This window comes from Cinclus cinclus, chromosome Z (genome assembly GCF_963662255.1).
Source record: "Cinclus cinclus chromosome Z, bCinCin1.1, whole genome shotgun sequence".
NCBI classification, from domain to species: Eukaryota; Metazoa; Chordata; class Aves; order Passeriformes; family Cinclidae; genus Cinclus; species Cinclus cinclus.
In genome coordinates this window covers 73,766,695-73,788,440 of record NC_085084.1, presented here as the reverse complement: position 1 = coordinate 73,788,440, position 21,746 = coordinate 73,766,695, and the positions used below count along the sequence as shown (strand labels likewise).

General features: G+C 36.4%; 1 protein-coding gene across 1 annotated transcript in view; it reads right to left on the bottom strand.

Annotated features, from left to right (window-relative positions):
* Positions 1–5,109: 5,109 nt before the first annotated feature.
* Positions 5,110–21,746, bottom strand: part of RANBP3L (RAN binding protein 3 like) — a 28,982-nt gene continuing 12,345 nt past the window's right edge. Inside the window, exons 6-15 of the mRNA XM_062513636.1 lie at positions 20,795–20,866; positions 20,010–20,134; positions 19,388–19,491; positions 15,164–15,284; positions 13,682–13,781; positions 12,432–12,562; positions 11,411–11,531; positions 10,715–10,857; positions 9,177–9,363; positions 5,110–5,156 (exon numbers count right to left, since the gene is read on the bottom strand). Of these exons, the coding sequence (XP_062369620.1) occupies positions 5,110–5,156; positions 9,177–9,363; positions 10,715–10,857; positions 11,411–11,531; positions 12,432–12,562; positions 13,682–13,781; positions 15,164–15,284; positions 19,388–19,491; positions 20,010–20,134; positions 20,795–20,866 (1,151 nt within the window). The remainder of the gene's footprint in view (positions 5,157–9,176; positions 9,364–10,714; positions 10,858–11,410; positions 11,532–12,431; positions 12,563–13,681; positions 13,782–15,163; positions 15,285–19,387; positions 19,492–20,009; positions 20,135–20,794; positions 20,867–21,746) is intronic.

The window sequence follows — 21,746 nt, the reverse complement described above, 5'->3', positions numbered from 1 at the left end:
TTAAAAATTTTTCATGGAAACAGATGTCTCAATACTGCCAGAACTTTGAAAAATGCTTCAGAGAAATGCCCGTTTTAGACACCAAGGAGTACATGATGTAAATTTCAAGATAAAAATCCATAGAAAACCAGGCATCCTTAGCTCTAGATGCTTCAAGGTATACAATAAACTTTAAAAAATATCTATGTGATACACAAAATATTCTGTGTAACAAAGTAACTGGAAAAATTTCTACATAAACAATAAATTATTCCCTAAATTTCACTAGCTGCAAAACTGGCAATGTGCGACTATGTCAGCTGTTTCATATAAGATAATCTCCATATGTAGCCTTTTTCCACCCCCAAAAATGTATATGTTGCTTATAGTGCAGTTACAATCTGGGACAATTAATCATTTCTACTCCTTTAAGTCTGTAAATAATGCCTTCTTGTGATAGTTTAATTAATAACCAGTATATAATTGACTTATCCAGTTATTTGCATTGTCTAGACTTACTCTATGTAACCCTCAGTGCTACTGATAATGGAAAATGATGGTGGTTTCTTTGTGTTTAAAATAGTGATGCTATCATTGTGACCTGCATTCACAGGGGAGGAGGTAAACACACCATCACTATAACATTTCATAAAATCAAGTCTTAGGATTTTGAAACCATCTGACTGCAGGTGTTAATTCTGATAATCCAGAGGAAAACTCAAGACTAACGCTTAGAGAACAAGTCACTCATGCAACACATCAGAGTCTTACAAGGCAAGTAGTCTGATAGAATTTGATTCCATATTCTATCCATGTGCTTGCGCGTTGCTTGCAATGTATGTACCCTCATCACTGATTGCTGATAGTTGAGTCGTATAATTTGTTTCAGAAATTCCAGATTACAAAATCAAAGAAGAAGTTTAAGAAAAAGAATACTAAGCACAGCTATGCAAATTACTTATCTTTTTTTTCTCAAAACCAATGAGAGAAGCAATCTTTCTTGTCCACACTTCCATTAGAACATATTTTAATTATCGGAGATTTACTTTTCTACTTTTGTTCCCACTCTTTGCTAATGCAAAGCAAACTACACCATCCCTTAAGTGGTCTAATACAATTGAAGTCAACATTTCAGAAGCAATTTGAATATGCTCAAACAGCTGCAGACACATTATGTTGACTAGTAACTGTAGTGTTTGTGAAAGAAGGCTGTTCTGATTTGAAGTTCACTTTTTCAGATAGAGAACTGCTGTAAAATAGGCCATGCATACTTTTTCTAAATTTTCCTGCTAGCATGCCCCCGTGGTAAGGCCTCGAAAACCCATGTTAGGGAAATGAGGATGCTCTTTCCCTCTCTGTCCATGTTATACTGGCTGTCACTAGCAGTGAAAGCAAATGTGCTAGAAGATTTTCCTGCATTCTTTTATTCAACAGAGACATTACCTAACTCTTAACTTCATACAGTCTGCCAAAACTATTTTAGAGATCACTAAAAAGCATGACATAAAAAATGTGAGTGACAAGATTTAGAAAGAGATACAAATGTCTCCAGAATGTAAAGTAGGACATTCAGTCTATCCCCTACAAGCAGATTTTGCTAGAAGTTCATAATCTTAGTAGAATATATCATTATTATTAGAAATTGTTAGTTTTCCCTCCTTGGAAAAATTACTACTGCATGAATACATTAAGATCTTCATGCTCTACATTATGTATATAAATGTCACTGGGGTTTGTCATACATAAATAAAAATTCATCTGGAAAAAAAAAATTATGTTGCCTAGTTTCATATTTGGGTTTGAGTCATGTCTTTACACCTCGCTTCAGGCTACAGGGACCCATCCTTCCATGGTCTGTTTCTCCTTACTCCCAGAAAGTGCTACAGCTTGTACAGAGGTAGCAATAACACCACTCAGCCCCACTAACATCACAGAAAATACCAAGCTTACCCTGAAACTGATTCCTCAAAGGGTTCCTTTCTCTGATTTCTGTCACTCAGCAAGTGCCAATTTTCATGAAGAATTTAAATTGTCTTAGAACATTCAATTTTTGGAATCTGGACAGTGGACTCAATGTGGGTCTGACAGATGGGTGGATGGAGTGCACAACCACTTACACATTGTTTCCTTAGGAAAGCAGGCTTGAGATTCTGCAGCATGGAACTGCAGAAGCTCTAACTGGGACACAAAATAAGACTACTAGTTACACAGAAATTTAAGTGGTAAGAAAATTGTTTATTGTTGAGACATGGAAATTGCATGTCATAAAATGACAAACTACATTTTTAGAACCAAGTTAATACATTACATAATGGTGTACCTTCAGGCTTGAGGAACAGTGAATTTTAGTGCAATGAGACTAAAGAGAATGCATAACTAGGTTCTTTAGAGTACAATTTTTTCCTCTATTACCAAAGTTTTCAATGTCTTTAAAATAAATGTCTCTTTTCCTCCTCAGCTTTTAGGAGATGAACCTTAGTGAGTGTGTGTGCACATCACTGTGTGTTTATACACATACTTGTGTATACATAAGGATCTTAGGAAGAGGCAGTCAAAAGAACATTTATTTATAAACTTTGTTCTGTATTTTGTTGGAGCAAATTACAAAGTGTAAGTCCTGTGTCTGAAAAGTTCTGCTGTCCCTGCCCTGGAAACCTCCCTCATTTGCCAAGGATTTTACAGCTGTAGTAGAATTTAGAGTGGTATGGTATTATGACACTCAGGTGCTTAAATCCTGTTTCACAGGAAAGCTTTGATTATCAGGACAGACTTTGAAATCAAACTGCATTCACTGAGTGCATAGCCAGCTGAACTCCAGGGCAAACTTATCACCATGACCTGTTGCTAAATATGTAGGGCTGCTGTGTTTTACAACTGCCTGAGTTTTTATAACACGGAGCTTTGTCCCTGAAGGATGAGTTGCAGCAATGAAATATGAAGGTCAGTGATGTAAATACTGTTGTGGTCAATAGTGAGTCTGATAACAATGGACACAATGTACAGCTCATTATGGAAAGAATGTTTTTGTTATTGGCAGACTGGAGTCAAAGAGAATCCCCATGCTTCACTGTTTGACATAGGTGCTCTGTTGGGAAACACTCCCTTTTTCCTGAAGGTAAAAATCAAGTTCTACTTAAATTTACTGTCATCCAGATGCTAAATCAATGTCAGACAAGTGCTAACTTTGATGCTGTTAGGAATAGCTACAGCTAAAGCAGAAGTAAAAAAGTGCTAACGAAATCCTTAAATCCATTTAGGATTAAGTGTGATCCAGATATCTATTTCAGATTCATTTGGATGCTAATCTTGATAGTGCACTGAGAATTAAGGAAAAAACTAGTATGGTTCCAGCTTTGTGCACGTGTTCAGATGGGAAAACTAAACTGTAACTTGACTGTTCAGGTGTGTTGCAGCTTTCTAGAGTGAGAAATCATTACAATTACCTTAATTAAAAGGACTTGAGATATTTCAGAACATTGTTTTAGCTCTAAGAATGACAAACAATATGCAAGACATCAGGGAAGTGGCAGTGGAGAGATAGCAAATTCTATCTTTGACAGAATGAAAACATGGAACATAAGTGGTGTGTCTTACTGTTCATAGGCTTATGAATGACCCTGCAAGTCTTGATTGACAGGTATTAGAATTAGGAGGATTTTTCCTCACAAAAATGTTTAGGTAGAAGGCAGTAGTTTGTGGAATGACTTTGACAGAGCAACTGTGTCTTGGCCACTGTTGGGATTATTGTGCACAGGTGAGTGTGTAACATATGAATGATGCTGTTAGGAATAGCTACAACTAAAGCAGAAGTAATCTCAGATAATCTCACACATTTAAGGGATTTTTTTAATGTAGATATCCTGTTGTACTGCATTTATTTGTGTATATCAAATGGATAATAAATATACACAATTGCAGGTGCTTGTTTTGTTCAGCTAGAGAGGTGTTCATGAGCAAGCAGATACACCTTAAATTTTAAAGTTCACATGGCCCTTAGAACAGGCTTTTACTTCTTCATGGTGAATTCTTTTGATGTGTACAGCTGAAAGATACAGGTCATGGTTCTTTTCCCTTAAACAAAATTCTGCAGCCAGTATATCACTCCAGATATTTTCAAAATAAACATTAAATAAAATCCCTTGTCTGAAGGCTGGGTTCTATAGGCCTTGGTCATGCTAAACTGCCACCCCAGAGTTTGCTTATATGTACTTACAAATAGGATGCTTAATGTTACCACACAATTTTAAATAAATGTTTTCAGTGACACCTAGCTTAAAGCTTTCCAAATGTATATTTTAAATAACAGATTAAAAGTAACAAATATCTGTTCACATATATTATTATATATGCTTAAGTTCATGGTTATGTGGTATTATCCATCAATATGATGAACAAGTACATATTCCCTATAAAATTCCTTACTCTAATAATGTATCTAAATAGATTTAATTCTAAAATTGAAAATATTTGTAACAGTTCTTGACTATTGGAAGCTATGGTGTTATTCACAACTCAGTGCAAAGAGGCTGCCTGGAATCCTCAACAGTGCATCTGAAGTTCTTTCTCCAGAAATCAAGTTGTGTCTATAATTAATCTCTATTTAAAAGTCATAAAGTAATATGCATCTGATTTCCTCCCTCCAGGGGCTGATGAGTCAGCTTAGACATTTTGGGAAGATGAGTTCCCAAATAAGCTGTTGTAACCTCTGCCAGATATCATGAGCAGACAACAGACCGCCTGCGGTTCCATCTAGAATGATCTGAAAAAGAATTTATTTTAAAAAATCTTGCTTATTTGAACATATTCATGTTTTGAAACAATCCAGCATTTCATAATACCAAAGCAGTAGGGTAAAGTTTGGATATGATCAGTTCTTGGTTTAGGTAAATAGGTAACTAGATAACACAGGATTATTCACAAATATTTGAGCATGTGAATCATGAATGAAGCCTATGACCCTCCATGTCAATAAAGACAAGCACAAAAAACACTAAGGAATCTGATGTCCAGGTAGGACAATGTACCCAGGATGCAAATTGTCTCACTCTGTGGAGGGTACAGTGTCTTAAGGCTTCATTGCAAATGCTCAGAAAACAGAGAAATCCAACATCCCTTCAAACAGCTCATTAGTTATGAGAAAGTGATTTTGGTGCATAATCTCTGTGACTTTGACTCATCTGCAGAAAGTAGGTAGAACTGACTAATATCAAACACATAATACCACTATCACAGTACTTGCTTAAAAATCGCTGCTACCATCTGGCCACCCCTAAATACTTACTAAAAATTTAAAATCTCTTACAGGTGAAATGAAAGCTTGTGTTTGTGAAAATATTAAATCTGATTTCCCCCCTTCTCTTTCCTTCAATCACAGAGTGTCTTTTTCTCTGCTTTAGATATTACTGGTGCCTGCTGAAAAGAATACAGAAACTCCAACAGAGAAGTTAATTCTTAACTTTTCCTTTTTACTCAGTTTTAATCACTATCAGGTGTGTGTGTGTTAGCTCATAGTTTGGAATCCCTAACAACTGTTAAGAATTTAAATTTAATTGACAAGAAATGCCAAACAAAGATAGTGATTTTTCAGTAGTTACTGTGGAGTTGCTGAAGAGTAGTTCCTTTAAGAATTTTTGAAGTACTTTGCTTCAGAATAGAAAGAAAGCTCTTGTAACATTTTAAATCTTGATAAAATCCAGCATAAGAGAGAGTGCTAATGAAGCTGAGATGGGAAGCACGTGTATAGTGGACCAGAAAATGTCCTTAAAACAAAACGTTTTTCATTTCTGCAAATGCATTTGCTTTTGCATTTCTGTGTTATGATACTGTCTGGCTCTCAGACCAACACATTACTGGTGTTTAGAGACTATTGGCTGTCAATACCAGTGGTCTCCAAAATCCATGCAATTCTTTGTGGACCCTTATGGAATACACTCTTATGTCTTTGCACACTGTGATTTTTCTTGTAAGGTATGGGTATGGAGAGTCTTCTTGGGACTTACCTAGTCCTAGATTCCAGAATCTTTGATTTCATTCTAATAGTTTCCAAGATAAATTCCAGAGAGGACACATCAATCAAAAGAGAGGATCCCTCAATCAGAGTGAAGTTAGGAGAAGATTTCAGATTGGTGAGGTGGAGTATAAAGAGTAATGCATAGTATTGGCCTAGTGACACTGCCATACTTGTACCTCCCATGTACTTCACTTGTTTGACTTTTGTCAGCCAAGAAGTTTACTGTTTAGTCTAAATTCATTTCCTCAGCTCACTTTATAGTCAGAGCAAAAAGATAAATACTCTCCATGGAGTTACTGATCCCATCCACTCTTAAAATCTGTTTCAAGATTAATGGTTCTTTTTCTCTCCACTCAGATTTACAGCGCAATTTGTTGGTAAAAATATTCAGGCTGTCACTGGTGAAATGTGATCTGATAAAAATGTCAGGCACAACAAATTTGCCTTTATGGACTTTATGAAATTAATATCTCTACTTGAAAGTAAAACAATTCAACTAGGGATTTTAAAAATACTGGAATACATGTCTGTACTGAGCTCACAAAATCATAGAAGTATCTCTACTACCTGATACATCATCTCTTTATAGCATTAATATACTGTAGATTAAGAATTTTCTGTAAAGAATGCTAGCAAAAAAAGTCTTGCAAATACAAAGGATCACTTCATTGTCCATAATTCACTTATTATGTATATAAGTTTTGCTTTCTTCTTTAGTCTCAAGCACTAAAGACAATTATTATAAAGATACTATGAAGACAATTATCTAATTTCTCATGTCTATCTAATTTCTCATGTATTTTTACATTGTCTTGAAATACATAGCATAATCTAGGCAACTGTGTGAATTCAGTTTATCAAGACGGAAATTGCTATATTAAGAAAAGATAACCACTTGGGGGTGAGTGAGAAAAAAAAATAGAATGGAATGAAATAAAATGCAGGTGTATTTTGTAAATTCTTCTATTTCTTGTAAAGAAACAGTCTCTGAAGACTTACACTTAACATTTATATACTCTTAAGGAGATGTACTCTCCGAAACTGAGTTACATCAATAAAGAGAAGATTATTTATTCACATATACTCTTCAATGAAAATGAAAGAATGAAAATTAAGATTAAAACAAGCACTCTTAAAAAAACACGATCTGTTCTATTGTATCTAAATAGACATTTCTATGCTGGTATTTAAAACTGACCTCTTCCTGTTCAAAAACCATAAGGCTTATTATTCTTCCATTTTTGTAAAAGAGATTTCCAGGGACAGTCATGGGTGAGATTGAATGTCTGAAGGTGGAGAGTGACTTGGATACCAGTAACTGAAATGTGTGCAAATTAAAACACTGTGGCTCTGAGAAGAGATTAAGCAGAAAATTATAGAAGCCATTTAAAAAAGCACTTGAAAGGGATTGTTGAAAATGTTGTTACAAACTGGAATGAATGAGGCACAGATGCTTAAACTGAAAGGACAAGGTAAAAAAACCACTTCACACAGTTCAGAATCTGTTTGCTGTCTGTCATCTGAATATTTGTATCAGAAGTCATAAATTTAACTTGCATATCTGTGTTCCTGTGCTACTTTTCCCTCTCCCTCCCGCCCTTTTTTTTTTTCCTCAGAAAGAAGAAAGAGTTCTTATTAGGTATTCTGGGAAGGAATCAAGCTCCATACAAGATTTCCATGTTATCAGAAACTGTGTGCAGTTTTGGGTCAACTCAATATAAGAAGGATATAAAGGTAATGGAGTCTATCAGAAGCAGGATGACCAAGAGCCTTAAGGGGAAGATGTGTGAGGAGCAGCTGAGGTCACTTGGCTTGTTGTCCCTGGAGAAGAGGAGACTGAGGGGACACCTCATTGGGGTCTTCAACTTCCTCATGAGGTAGGAGGAGGAGGAGCAGAAACTGATCTCTTCTTTGAGATGACCAGTGACAGGACTTGAGGGAATGGCCTGGAGCTGTGTCAGGGGAGGTTTAGGTTGGATATCAGCAAAAGGTTTTTCACCTTTCATCAGGAAAAGGTGGTTGGACACTGGAACAGGCTCCCCAGGGCAGTGGTCACAGCACCAAGCTTGACAGAGCTCAAGAAGCATTTGGTAAATGCTCTCAGGCACGTGGTCTGTGACTTCTGGGGTGTGCTGTGCAGGGCCAGGAGCTGGACTCGATGATCCTTAAGGGCGCCGTCAAATTCAGGATATTCTATGATTCTATGATAAAGGAGGAAAAAAATGTCTCCTTAGGGAAACAGTACTTAATAGCTATTACTGTCCATTACTTGATTCTTGATGAATAGTTATTGAAAGGAATATTTATATTATAAGGACAGTATGTTACCTAGCTGAAGAGGGAAACTAATCCTGTGAGCACAACTCAGAGTTGCTTGATATAGTCCATCTGTTGAAAAATCACACCTAATTGGCAGCTCCTGTATCCACTGTAGCAGTTTGACACAAGCAGCGAATTTGCTTCTGAAATATTCTTTTGCTAAGATAGAAGAGCTTTTAAGTCCAACAGCTCTTTCTGCCTTGATTTCTGCAATTGGGACCACAGCCCTGTTGTGAGTTGCATTAACAGAAGCGTTAAGGTATTAATATCTTATATCTTTAGTGGCATTTTTCTCTCTGAGGAACCTACATTTTTGTCGCAGTGAAGAAAATTGGTGTGTAAATGTTGCCCTGCAGATTTCCTAGTTGAGGTAGTTGTTACAGCCGATGAAGAATCATGTTTTGAATTAAGTTAAAAATGATATAATAAATATCTCAGCAAACACACTGCACTCCAGGCTTTTAGTAACAAGTTAATCACTGATGTGAACGGACTCATCCTTCACTTACTCAAAGTAAAACCAGTATCTCAACATCTCTAGTAATTTCTGCTGAAATATACTGGAAAAAAAAACATTTAGGTAATGCTTGATATTATAAAATTCCTTAAACTTCAAGCTTTTGTCAAGAGTGTTCCATGGCTATAAATATGTGTAGATACTTGAGCTGGCAAAACCTTACATCTTAATAGTAGTAAATCAAAATACTAAAAGGAGTTACCCTATTTTTACCTGAAAAAGGAGTACTGGTATCAGAGAAAAGTTATAGCCAGCATAAAAATAAAAAAAAAATAAAATAAAATCCCATTTTCATTACTTTAAGCAAATACCCTGAAAGGATTACACATTTCCAGCAAAACTTCCACTTACCAGATCCAGTGCTGCTCACTTGAGTTAGTTCTTCATCATCATCACTATCACAGTTTAATGGCTGAAAAGCTGTTTCTGACTCTGTGTCTACTTGATGAGCATCTGGCTCTTGCTCAGCAAAGCTTCGCAAGGCCACAAGGCGATGATGTATTGCTGCAAAGAGGTGTTCAGTGTCTTTTGAGCTTGCCTGAAGAACATAAAATGTATACAGTCCAAAACAACTGAGAAAAATCTGTTTTTAAAATTTCATTTAAAAAATAATGGAAGAGTTGTATTTTGTCCTTTCTTAACAAAAACAATCACCTTAAGATTCACACATAATAGTTCACATCCAAATATTAATGTAAATACAAGTAATTTGAAGTTTATTCATGTGGTCTGAGCTTTATATGCAGCTGTTGCTTATTTTCTCTATAGTTACAAGAAACGTAACCTTGTACTTTCCCTGAAGAACAGCTCGGTTTATATGGAGTAGTTGATATTTTGAATGATTCCTGAGTTTGATTCTAGAAGTAAGAAAGAAAATCATCAAATGGATGCTGTAGGGATGGATACCAGCCTCTTCAGCAACTGTGGAAGCAGCTTCCTGCAACCTTTGCCACACCCATACATGTCTATTTTTACTGCCTAGTAGTGCCAAGACAAATTTACAGAATGTAAATTGCATAAAATACACTCTATGAAAACAGGCTACCACACATGGAAATCAGGACATTTATAATTCTCACATGCAGACCAGCAGTCCAGCACAGCCATAGTTAAGTCAATCCCTGTTATGAAGTTACAGACTTGCACTTGCATATACAGTGATTGGTGCTTTGCTTATGTATTATATTATGTATTAACTTCCTGGAAATGATCATTTATTTTTCTTTCCCAGCAAGCTGAATCCTTCCTAGGAAGATCTACTGGGGAAATCGTAAACATCCTTAAAACCATCTGTATGCTCTCACTTTCCAATTTGGGACATATATGCTATTTATGTGCAAATAAGTCCAGCACATTTCCATCTCTAATTCAACCCTTGCTGCAGAAAATCGGGATTCCCAGGACTACAGTTTTACACAAGGTGATATTGAAACTCTGTTCTCCTCAACTGAGAAACTGAGGTCCTACACTGGATGGATTTGTTCCATTTGTTCCAAGTGCTGTGTTGAGAACCTTGGCAGAAAGTTACCAGAGTAACTTACAAAATTGTAACTACCTGTGAAGAAATTATCAGTGTATTGCTTCCATTAAAAAAGAGCTATTCCTGCATATTACTGGAATGATATCCATTCCATTGGTGGTATGTGAACCAGAGCCTGGAAATGTCTTTCTTAAGGCAGATCATCACATCTGTTTTTTTGAAATATCATTGTAACACATTCCATAATAAAAGCCATGTAGCATCTAAGCTGAGCTTAGGCTGATAGAGCATGAAGGTCATTTGCTAAAACTAACCTTCAGATGAAGTGGGGTAGAGCATGAAGGTCATTTGCTAAAACTAACCTTCAGATGAAGTGGGGTTTTGGGTGGAGCTGTTGTCTCACACTCACCTGAGTTAGAAATACTTGAACAGAATGGTCCCCTTGATCTGTTGCAGTGAAACACAGGCTCCTTCTGTTTGCTCTTTTAATAACCATTTGTTCCCAGAGTTGTGTGTTGAGAATCAGTCTCAAACTACCTTGATTTCGCATAACTAAAATTAGAAGGTTAATATGGTAAGATATGCTGCAGCTGTTTTCTACAGCACTTGTATACAACTAATACTTTCAACAATTATTCTTTTTTTACTTGGTCTAAACCCCTGATATAGTGAGATTTTTATTTTTTTTAATATCCAAATTTATTAGTTTCTTTCAATATGTCTGGAACACAAATAAATATTCTGAAAACTGAAATTGCTGAAACTGTTCAGTACAGTATAAAGGAAGTGACAGCACAGTAAGAACAGTATTCCAAAGGAGCCTTGAAACAGTGTTACTGAAAACACAGAACAAAGAGCAAACTGTTAGACTGGTGACTGAGCTGAAGACACAGTGCAGCAGAGAAGTACACAGAACCTAACAATATATGTGAGCCCAGTTCCTCAGTGTGTAACACGGGGAACTTTAACAGGTAAAAAATTCTCAGGAACTTGACTTAAATGTAATGATCTTACAGATTTAAACAGTCTGAAATAAACTCTGGCCAACAATAATACAAGTTATTTGGTGTTTTCTGTATGGGGTATTTAATTATTTAATTCATACTTAGTCTTGACTGCAACATTCCATGCTTATTGCTAGAAGTGTCATTAAGCCTCAGGGATCCTCTCCCTCTTTCGGTCCAGGTTAAAGAAATCTTGTTAAATACAAAGAGCTTGCAATTAATCTGAAAGAGAAATTAATGATGAAAACTTCCAGCCAATGCTATTTTTATTTGCTCTAAAATTTAACAGTTGTAAAACTTTTTAATACATCCATATGCATGTGTACAAAGGTAGATATATAGATATGTCACCATTATTACTTAAAATGAAATGGCTCCTAGATCTGTGCTAAACTCTTTTCTCATCACAGAAAACATACAGTTTGAATCCCAGTTTACTTTTTCAATTATTTCATCTTTATTATCTTTTTGTCTATGATATCCACCAGCATAGCTAAATTTGTTGCAAAAGTTGTACAACCTTATTTCCTCACTTGTTACGAATGTTATGCAGCCCAGTATACCAGTACTGCTACTAGAAGAGTACTGCTCCAAAGACAGCAAAACTTTTGTGTTCTGCCAAGACAGAATACTCAATGAAAGAAAAAATAATGTTAAGATTGTTAAAATTGTAAGTGCTGTTTTTTGAGAAGATAATATTTTGAAGACAAAGAATAGCAAGATATGCCCTGCCAGGTTGGGACGATATTTTAGCTGAACTATCAAACAAATTACTTTAACAACACATTGCTTTTTTTTCCCCCAAAAATTTTTTTCATAAACCCCATCTTTACTCAAATCACTTCCAGTTCTGAGGTTTTGGCTACAGCTAGTATACTGTGTAGATGCCTATAAAATACCACAGAAATAGCACTTACTGAAAGGGACTACAAAATGAACAAACATAATATGAACAAGAAAGTACCAATTTACAGAAAAATTGTTTAGCTGAGGCATAGCTTTAAAAACGCGGAAATTTAAAATATAACTTGAAGTTATTTTCAGATTGCTGCATCTGCAATAAATCTAGATGTTCTTTTCAACAGCAAAGCTACTCACTGTTAAGGTCTATGAAATACACACCTGCAATACATTGTGTTCTGCTTCTTCTCCAGTTATAACTTCAACTTTATCTAACAGGATTTTCTCCACTGGCTTGGAAATACAAGCAGCTGCTGATTCAATTAGTGTTGCATTCCTCAACAAAGCTCTTTCTGAAGGGAAAAAAAAACAACTTTCTGTACAGGGAACATTTTGGGAATATTTTTAGGATAAAAAAACTAGTACACAGGATGTGACCTTGTAATACCTGTTGTATCTGACATTGTTTAGTGTTACTAATAATGCTTTTTGGCCAAAGGAACAAATATAAGATGAAAAGGCAGGAATACAAAATACCTCACTATAAAGGCTCATGCAGAATTGAACAGGGCTGTCTATAGTTGCAAAGGTTTGTCCCAAGGGACAAACAGAAACAAGCAGAGACAAGGGCTAAATATTTAGGAGCTGATTTTCCAAATTAAACTCAACTGATATGTTGTTATGCTGAGTATATATATCCCAGTATTCAGAATAATAATACATATACAATGAATATTTAACAAAAATACAGAAGGACAAGATCTGAAAGGAACAACACTGTTACAAAGCTCTATATCTTTGCATAATCTATACACATTTTCTGAAGGCTTTATTTTTATAATTTTTTTACTTGTAAGAATGCTTACACAAATCACAGGATCTAATACATCTGTTATTAAAGAGGAGTGCCAAATTTGTCAAGAAGATTCACAATAGGGGCCTGTTGGGGACTCTCTCACAGCCTAGGTTTACATGGCTTGCTTACTAGAAAATCTCACACCAGAGTCACAAACAAAGCCCTGAAATCTGTCTGTATAGAACTTTCAGTCCCACAATTATGATTCAAAACAACAAAGTAATTTATATGAGAATTTGAAAAATGCAAGCAGCAGACAGCCAAAAATTGTAATTCAACAATGTGGTCCACAAGGCATTCATAAAGGTTGCTGCAGCTTTTTTCAAACAGTAAATAATAATCTGTACTAAATAATAATATTCTGCAAGATTTTCTTGAGTAATTAATATCATGCTTTCTGAAGTTAGTCCAGTCCATATGTCATAAACCAAACTGTTGCTGCTTTCTGAATATAGATTTTACATACTGTAAGCGTACTTACTCATAGAGTCTTATCCATAGACTGGATACCTTGAGAACGGATGAAAATTATAAACTACCACCCATCTGACATCCTCTAAAATACAGTGAAACATACTAACAAAGCTAATTGTGCTTGTTTGCAGAGTATGCTTACTTGTTTGTGGCCCAACATGAGAAGACCCTGTGGACATGGATGTTATTTCTCCTTTGTGTAAATCAGCTTCATTACACAGCTTGGGATGCCTCTCAGGACTCTGAAAAAACAAAGGGGAAGTAAGAATTCCTGTTTTACAAAATGGCTATATTACTTTATATCAAACAGAACACTGAATCATTTAATGCATACTAGGCTGAAGATCAGCAATTTTAATAGCTTCACAGTAAAAACTAGCCCAGATGATACAATTTCAGTCTCTAGAAGAAGTAATATTATTATCATAGAATCAGTAAATCATTCTTCTCCAAGAAGAATGACCTCTTTGTGTGGATCCTGGACTAGTATTTAAATCCACTGAAGAACTTAGATGTTAAGGTGGTGGTTTATTTCCAGTTCAAGCCCATAGTTCCCAGAAGAGCAGTTTAGATCTCAAGTCAGCACAAAACCTCATAGGACTTAACAATTTCTATCACCTTCAGTTTTGCAGATATATTTTCTTAGGTATATCTAAATAAATGCTTGTGGCTCCTGACAGTGCTCAGTGGCTCAACTCATACCATATATATAAATCTTGGTCAGAAGTCATAGCCCAAACCCTAAGCTTTTTACCTGGCAGATAAGCATACAGTTTTCATCCTACTTCAATTGAAAACTGAATTGCAATTCCATTTTCAATGATGCAGTCCTCAGCCTGGGAGCCACTTTTTTGTCCTAGAGTCCTTCAGGACTTAAGTTGCCTCACAAACATGCACAATATGCTTTAACATGCATAGCCACTCTCTAGGGTGGGTGTCCAATTTTTCCCTCATACTTATTCTTCCCTCATACATATTCCCTCATAGAATCACAGAATGGTTTGGGTTGAAATAGACCTTAAAGATCATCTGGTTCCAACATCTCTGCTATGGAAAAGGACACCTTTCATTAGACCAGGTCGTTCAGACCCCATCCAGCTTGGCCTTGGATGGTCACCCTGGATGACCTTCAGGGATGGGGCATCCACAGCATTTCTACCATTGTTTTCCTGTGGTCTCATCACCCTCAAAAGAGAAGAATTTCCTCCTAATATCAAACCTAAGCCTACTTTCCTGCAGTTTGAAGCCATTTCCCCTTCTCTTCAGCCTTCTTGCAGGCTCCCTTCAGGTATCCAATCTCTTTACAGTTATGGCGGATGTTACTAGAGCAGCAGGAACCACATTCTTTTATCTTATATTGTGGGTGTTCCACTTTACATGGAATAGATAAAAAACACTTTTTCAAGAAGAAAATATGGACCAGAAATCCATATTGGTATGCATTAGTAATTAAAGAATACATTTAGGGTGGTGAAGATAAGAATTCTTACCCCTCCAACAGCACATTCTTAGAAATTTTCTCCTCAAGAGATGTTGGAACCATATTTACTCACATCTTTAAAAGAAGGAGGACCTAAAAAGAATCAATATCTGAAAAAGTAATTATACTCTTAAGCACACTGACCTTGATAAAAAGTCTGCCAGCATGTGCAGATCTGACCAAAACTCTTTCAACCATGTTTTCCCCAAACACAAAATCAGAATTGCTGTTGTTTTGTACACTTCTTTCTTTGAGCAACTGACTTCTGTCAGAACAAAATAACATAAGAATGCAGTTTAGAACTATTTAAAGCACTTCAAAGATACACCACACCTGACATTAAAGAAAAACAAAAATGTAATCACATAAGCAATCAGACAAATTAATTAAGACAATCTGAGAATATTCTCTATGGAACATTTCACAAAAGGAACAGTGTATCACACTGTATTTCGCTAAGATTACTGAGGATATTCCCTAAGACCAAAGAACAATCTGCAAAACAACATGCCACCTCTCCTCAGGGAAGCATCTTACTCCAGAAATTTTAATGAGTTACTTTTGTTTCCCTGTTTCCTTTTACTCCTCCAAAGGACTACCAACAATTAGCTGCTATCCTTTCAAGTTGGTGCAGCTCCAGAACTCTGCAGAATAATATACACCCCAGTGCCTTATGGGCACTCCTAGGTCACCCTCCTTACATGCTGGAAGGCAATGTATTTACATACACACACAAATACTGAAAAAATGTATAGCTATGATAGCAGATGGCTTAAGATGAGGTGTAAGTAAAACAGGAGAGAAGTGTTTCCATTTTTCAATTACCTGTTTCACAGATATACTTAAAATGAGAAAAGAACTGAATACTTGCAATCCTTTGATACTGGCCAACTATATTTTAGAGATTACATTCAAGAACATTCTATACAGGTGGAATTGTGATTTGACCTGCTAATTACATAGCCACTTTAAATTAGCAGGGTTCATTTTTTTTCTAAAAGTCACTAGACAAGTTCTTGTAAACTCCTTTATGTGGAAGCTGTTCCTGCTGCTGTTTTGGTTTGGATTTTTTTACAAAGGGTTATATTATCGGTTGTTTATGCTTTCTGTAGAGCTTAAATCCTGCATGTCTTGCTGGCATAGGCAAAACCATGCAAGTTCTTTTCACTTTCTGTTCCCGAAGGATGACTTGGCAGGAAGGCAACCTGATACTGTGTCACAAACTGCATACTTCTGTTTCACAGTATTTATCACCCTCGGGAGGGCTTAACATAACATATGTCATGTGGAGGATATTCCTGTTAATTAGCTGGGTTTGTTGGCAGAACTTTGATGATTGCCTCTAAACCAGTTTCTCTGTTCACAACTACAGTGTGCTTGAAATCTCTTCAAGGATCTATCTCTTACGTCTCTCAATCTTGCACTAAATGAGAAAAATATTCCTTAGAATTCTCATGCATGAAGTGTTGCTAAGACTAGGAGCAAAATAGAGAAATCAGAAAATACTTGTCTTTTCAGCTTTGAAAGCTTCTGTGCATGTTTTGGGCCATGAACAAGGAATCTGAAGTGTGTTAATAAGCTTTTTATCCTTAAACACACCCCTCACAAAATTCACTGGAATATGACCAATTTCCATACTGACATTTCAACTGTACTTCTAGGCTGCTCCAATAGCAGCTTGAGGACAGCACCCCAAAATAGCTAAAAAACCAAGAATTAGAGGCTTATTTCTAAGAAAAAAATGAAGGAAATAGTTTTAATTATATTCAGAAAAAGAAAAGACAAATTAATCAGTGCAAGATCTTTCTTTTAAGGGAAAGTTAACTGGAAGTGCCAGCCTTAAAATGTTATTAAAACCTCAATAGCCTTACACTCCTGCATGGTAAGAACAAAATGTTCTTGCCAGGGATGCACTGTCAGGGATGCAAAGTGTTCTTGCCCCAGGGATGTCATTATCACAGAGATACAAAACACAGTCATTGATATCAGGGAATGATCACTAACAAGGAACAACGGGAGGAGAAACATGGATAAGGTACTTGCATGTGATTATAAGAGGGGAAGAGATTCAGGTACTGGCATTCTCAGTGTCCAAAATATCTGAGTGGCCACCATTTCCAGTGCGGGCCTTTAACCCTTTCAGTTTTCCAAGCAAATCCTTGTGCAAAATTGACTGCAAGCCTATGTTTTCCCACTGTTGTATTTCTGTCACTTATGACACAAGTTCTCTGAGCTTTTAATCAGAATCAAGAAACTGGAATTTCTTCTTTTTCAGTTCATTACTATAGTCAGCCCAGGAAATAAAAATAATTGGTTTCATGGAACATGGACAGCTGCAGCAACTGCAGAAGGGTAACAAGGTATTTTCACTTATCGCTCCACAGAATCATATAATGGAGAGATGAAGAAGTGGAAGAGGAACAAAAGCAAGAGATATGTCTACAGGCAAAGTAATCCCTGCTGTTGCATCTCTCTGCATTTTATTTTATAAATAAATGTCAACAGTTATGCCTTGATTGAAAATTAAAAGCAAACCTAAAAAGTTTTTTTCTTAGCAATGAAGAGGTCTGGCTGCAATGTTCACTTACTGTTTAGCGTGTGTGCACAGTTTAATAAAGTCTTTTATTATTTACGAGAAAACAACTATGCCAGAAAGATTTTACCTAGGTATTTTACAGCATCAGTCATTTAATAGGGATCAGAAGAATGGCATTTACATCCTCCTGCAATCTCATAAGAGCAGTAAGCACCTGGTTGTCTTTAAATTAGTTCTCAACTGTCAAAGGAACCAACATTTTCCATGATTGTGACAGAACTAGTATTGTGATATACAGAATTCATGAGGCACAAACACACCAATCAGGGTGTTTGTGGAAAAAAAAAAGACAATGGAATGAAATACCATAAGTATTTAAGTTTAAGTTTACCTATAAGTTTAACTTGTTGGCACTGAATCTGCATTTTCTACTTCACAGGAGAAAGTTACTCACTAAAATTTTCCTAGATATTGTACAGATGACAGAAGGTAAACAAATTTAAAGTATCAAGAGCAACTGATTTAGCTTTTCTAATACATGCTTTACCATCATTCAGATTCTGCTGAAAACCCAGTGTGCTGTGTGGCCACATGTCCTCAGAGAGCATCAGAACAGCATTAAATGTAATAGAAAAGGTTGGTTCTTCCAAAATCACAGTGAGCATCTGTCCTCTAATTATGTTATTTTTGTTGATAAGGATTAAGAAGTTAGTGCATCTAAAAATCCCTTGCCTCCTCAGAACCCTGGCACTGTGCATCCTAGTCTTTATCTGTGGTTAGAAGGCTGGCACAATCTCCTTTGCAATTAACATAATCTATGCCCCTCTTGGGTAGGAGGGGGAATTAGGCAACATTAGAAATCTATTATCTGTGGCCTTAGTGATTTTCAAAAGTCTCTCTCTCATCAAAAGTGATACAAGGTGTATTCCTGATGCTCACAATTCCAGGTAAATAACTCTCATCACCATCAGCAAGCAGTATTAAGACCACAAGACAACCACAGACCTAGGGTTCTCATGAGTCAGTCCCCAGACAGAGAGGTAATAGCCTAATTTTGCACCAGTATGACTTCCTCTCACTGCTGCCTTGAACCCTTTCTGTTTCCCAAGCAAATCTTTGTGTGAAGTCAAATACAATACGAGAAGACAGTGTTTTCCCAGCATTGTATTCCTGTCACTTATAACACAAGCTTTCCAAGCTTTTAGTCAGAGTTTGATTAATCTCCAAGAATGGGGTTCTTTCCATCACATACCACTGTATGGGGATGAGGATGGAGAAACATCCCAGCCCAAGGACGTCAGCCTCCTCACAGAAATACTGAAGTCTGTGCTGCACAAACATGCTAGCTTATCACAGTCACCACAGAGAGCTTTTAGTGCCAGAAATTCTGCTTTGTGAATGAAAGTAGAGCATCAATTGCAGCATTCACCTGGTCTTCCAGATCAATCTTACATTTTTGTCTTTATGCCTTTTGTGTCCAATACGCTGACATATATTGGCAATTCCTCAAAATAATGAAATTTCCTGAGTTTCTCTGCCCCTTTTCTATGAGATGTAGCAGACATGGAGTCAGAAGAGACATGGCAAACCAAAATAGTTTCCAGCTTGGTTGCTAGCTCACAGAGATTAATTGCAGTTAGGAGTCCACTTCTTATGGCATATGAAGCTTATGTCAGTAGACAGAAATCTTGGCACCACACACAAACACCAGTGAGGCCTCTGTGGGTGCAGACAGCATGGGCTTAGTACCACGTTACACATAGATGATGAAAGGGCATGCCATCAGCCAACTGACAAGATGATGTAGAAATATAACAAAAAAAAAATCTTACTGTGTTTTTTGGGAGCTGGAAAGATTCATGGTAATAGATGACCCCACTGCTGCTTTGGAATTTTCTGAATTATCAGCTGATGAGTAAGACCTGTCTTCCAATAGCTAGGAATGATAAAATCAAATGGATTAATCAGAGCTAGTATATTTTCTGCTATTAATAGATCTGCTAGAATCCAGAGTCACTATGGTATAGATATAGACAGACAGATACACATACAAATAATAGATGTGGAAGTTGGCAGAGCTTCCTCCAGCTGTGTTTTAAGCCAGTGCCCTCAATTAAAATACTAAAATCTCACTTTCTAAATAAACAAAATCCAAAACACCCAAAGCTGATTTTCCCACAGAATCCTGATATCAGAAAGGTAAGAGAGCCTGCAGAGGAGAGATGATTTTTCAAACACAGTCAGCATGAGTTTAACATTTCACATCATGTCAGTGATATATCAATCCACTGAAACTTACATGAGAACTTTCTTGAAAATCACACAGTGGAATAATTAATTGCTTTAAAGCATCACTGGTTGGTTTGGTGTTTGGTTTTGGTTGTTTTGGATGTTTTTGTCTGGTTGGATTTTTTTCCTTAATTTGAGCTCCAGTAAAATTATTTTTCTTTTTACCTGAACACATGCTTCTTTCTTAGTCACTAGAGATACTACAGGAATTTCAGGACAGGTCAGGGCTTGTGGGGGCTGTAAAGTGGCAGGTCTAATGACATTCCACAATTGACTTGGTGACAAAGATCCTTTCAAAATACAAAGACAAAATATTTAAACATATACTTTTTCTTCACATCTAATTAATACCAATATGTCTTGCCTTTAAACTGAAGGTTTCAAACAATTTTTAAGTAACATTTACTGTTGTTTACTTGCTTCATATTCTGAAAAATTGTAATGGTTTCTAAAGTACACAACTCTGAAATGAAACCAATGTGTTATCAGGATAAAAAAGTAATGTGTTATATACATAAACATTATTATTTATACTTAAAAATATATTTGTATTTTATATTATGTATTATATTTATATATTATATTTAGGTATATCTTCATACTTATATTTATTGCTGTGTTTTTGATATGCCTTCTGCCATTTCAAATTTAATTCTGCATGTTCAGATGCCAAGAAATTTCTTCATTACCTTCTCTAGGAGCAGAGGTATTCAGTTAGAAATGTGAAATTTCACTATGGAAGGTTATATTCAGTCCACTGAGGAAAAAAGTTGTCAGAGCAGATGCTCAGACTAGAGTTCCTAGGAAATTTACACTGTCAAACAAGAAACTGCATAAAGATACCTAACCTATCATTCAGTGTGGAAAAGAGCTGTTCTTTTTTTGTCTTCCATATCTCTAAAGGATGTCTTTGTGGAACTACAGTGAATAAATATTACAATGACAGTTACCTTCTCTTGTACTTTTGATGATGTCAGGATTTCTTTGAAGAAGAGCTGAGGTCATGAATATGTTATTCTTTACTACAGAAAAGGAATTTAAAATTGAATAATGAGTAAACCCAAATTTTTACCATTAATTAATATTTCTGTAACCCCTCCCTGTTTTGGTAGTACCTGAGCAATATTGCAACATATCCCTCTGAAAAAGATCTCTAAGATAACTGTTACTGTCTCAGTTTTTACAGGTGGGCAGACTTTGGCACCAGAAAGAACCAGAGGATTTTTTTCTGGCTATGCCACAGTCTTTTGGATATTAATGAATGTTTTAAATGCAACATCTTTATTCATCTTTTAAAACTAGGCGTTCCCGATTTGTAGAAACATTGAAATGCCAATGATATCTGGTTGAGTTCTAGGTATTTTTAAGATTTTTAAGTGAGGCCCAAATACATGGGAATAAATAAATAAAAGTATCCTGCCCTGTTCTGCTAAAAAGGCATTCATAACTTACTAGAATAATGGAAGTGCACTACTGATACTTGCACTGTTTTAATAAAGATGTCAAACACCAATGAGAAGGTGATAGCAACCACATTGTTGAAGGCTAGGAGGGGTAATGTGTATGTCACTGATATCCACATAGTTCTGGAGCCAGCCAAGGACTCCTGGTAGTAACTCAGTGTGTGAAAGTGCAGGATGTGGCTGGGGGAGAGGCCCTACAGAGATAGGACAGCACTTTTCCAGGAGAACCATAGGCACAGCACAGCAGGAATGAGGCCAAGATGTGGGCATGGACTGTAGGGGCAAGACCACCCAAGACCCCCGAAGTGTCTGACCCATTTCCAGAAAGAACAAACTGCAAATGAGAACTGATTTTCATAAAAAGAGAGGAACTCTTCTCCAGGGTGGGGAAACTCTTTTATCTAAAGGTACCCCCATGAAGCCCAGGTGTGTGCCCCAG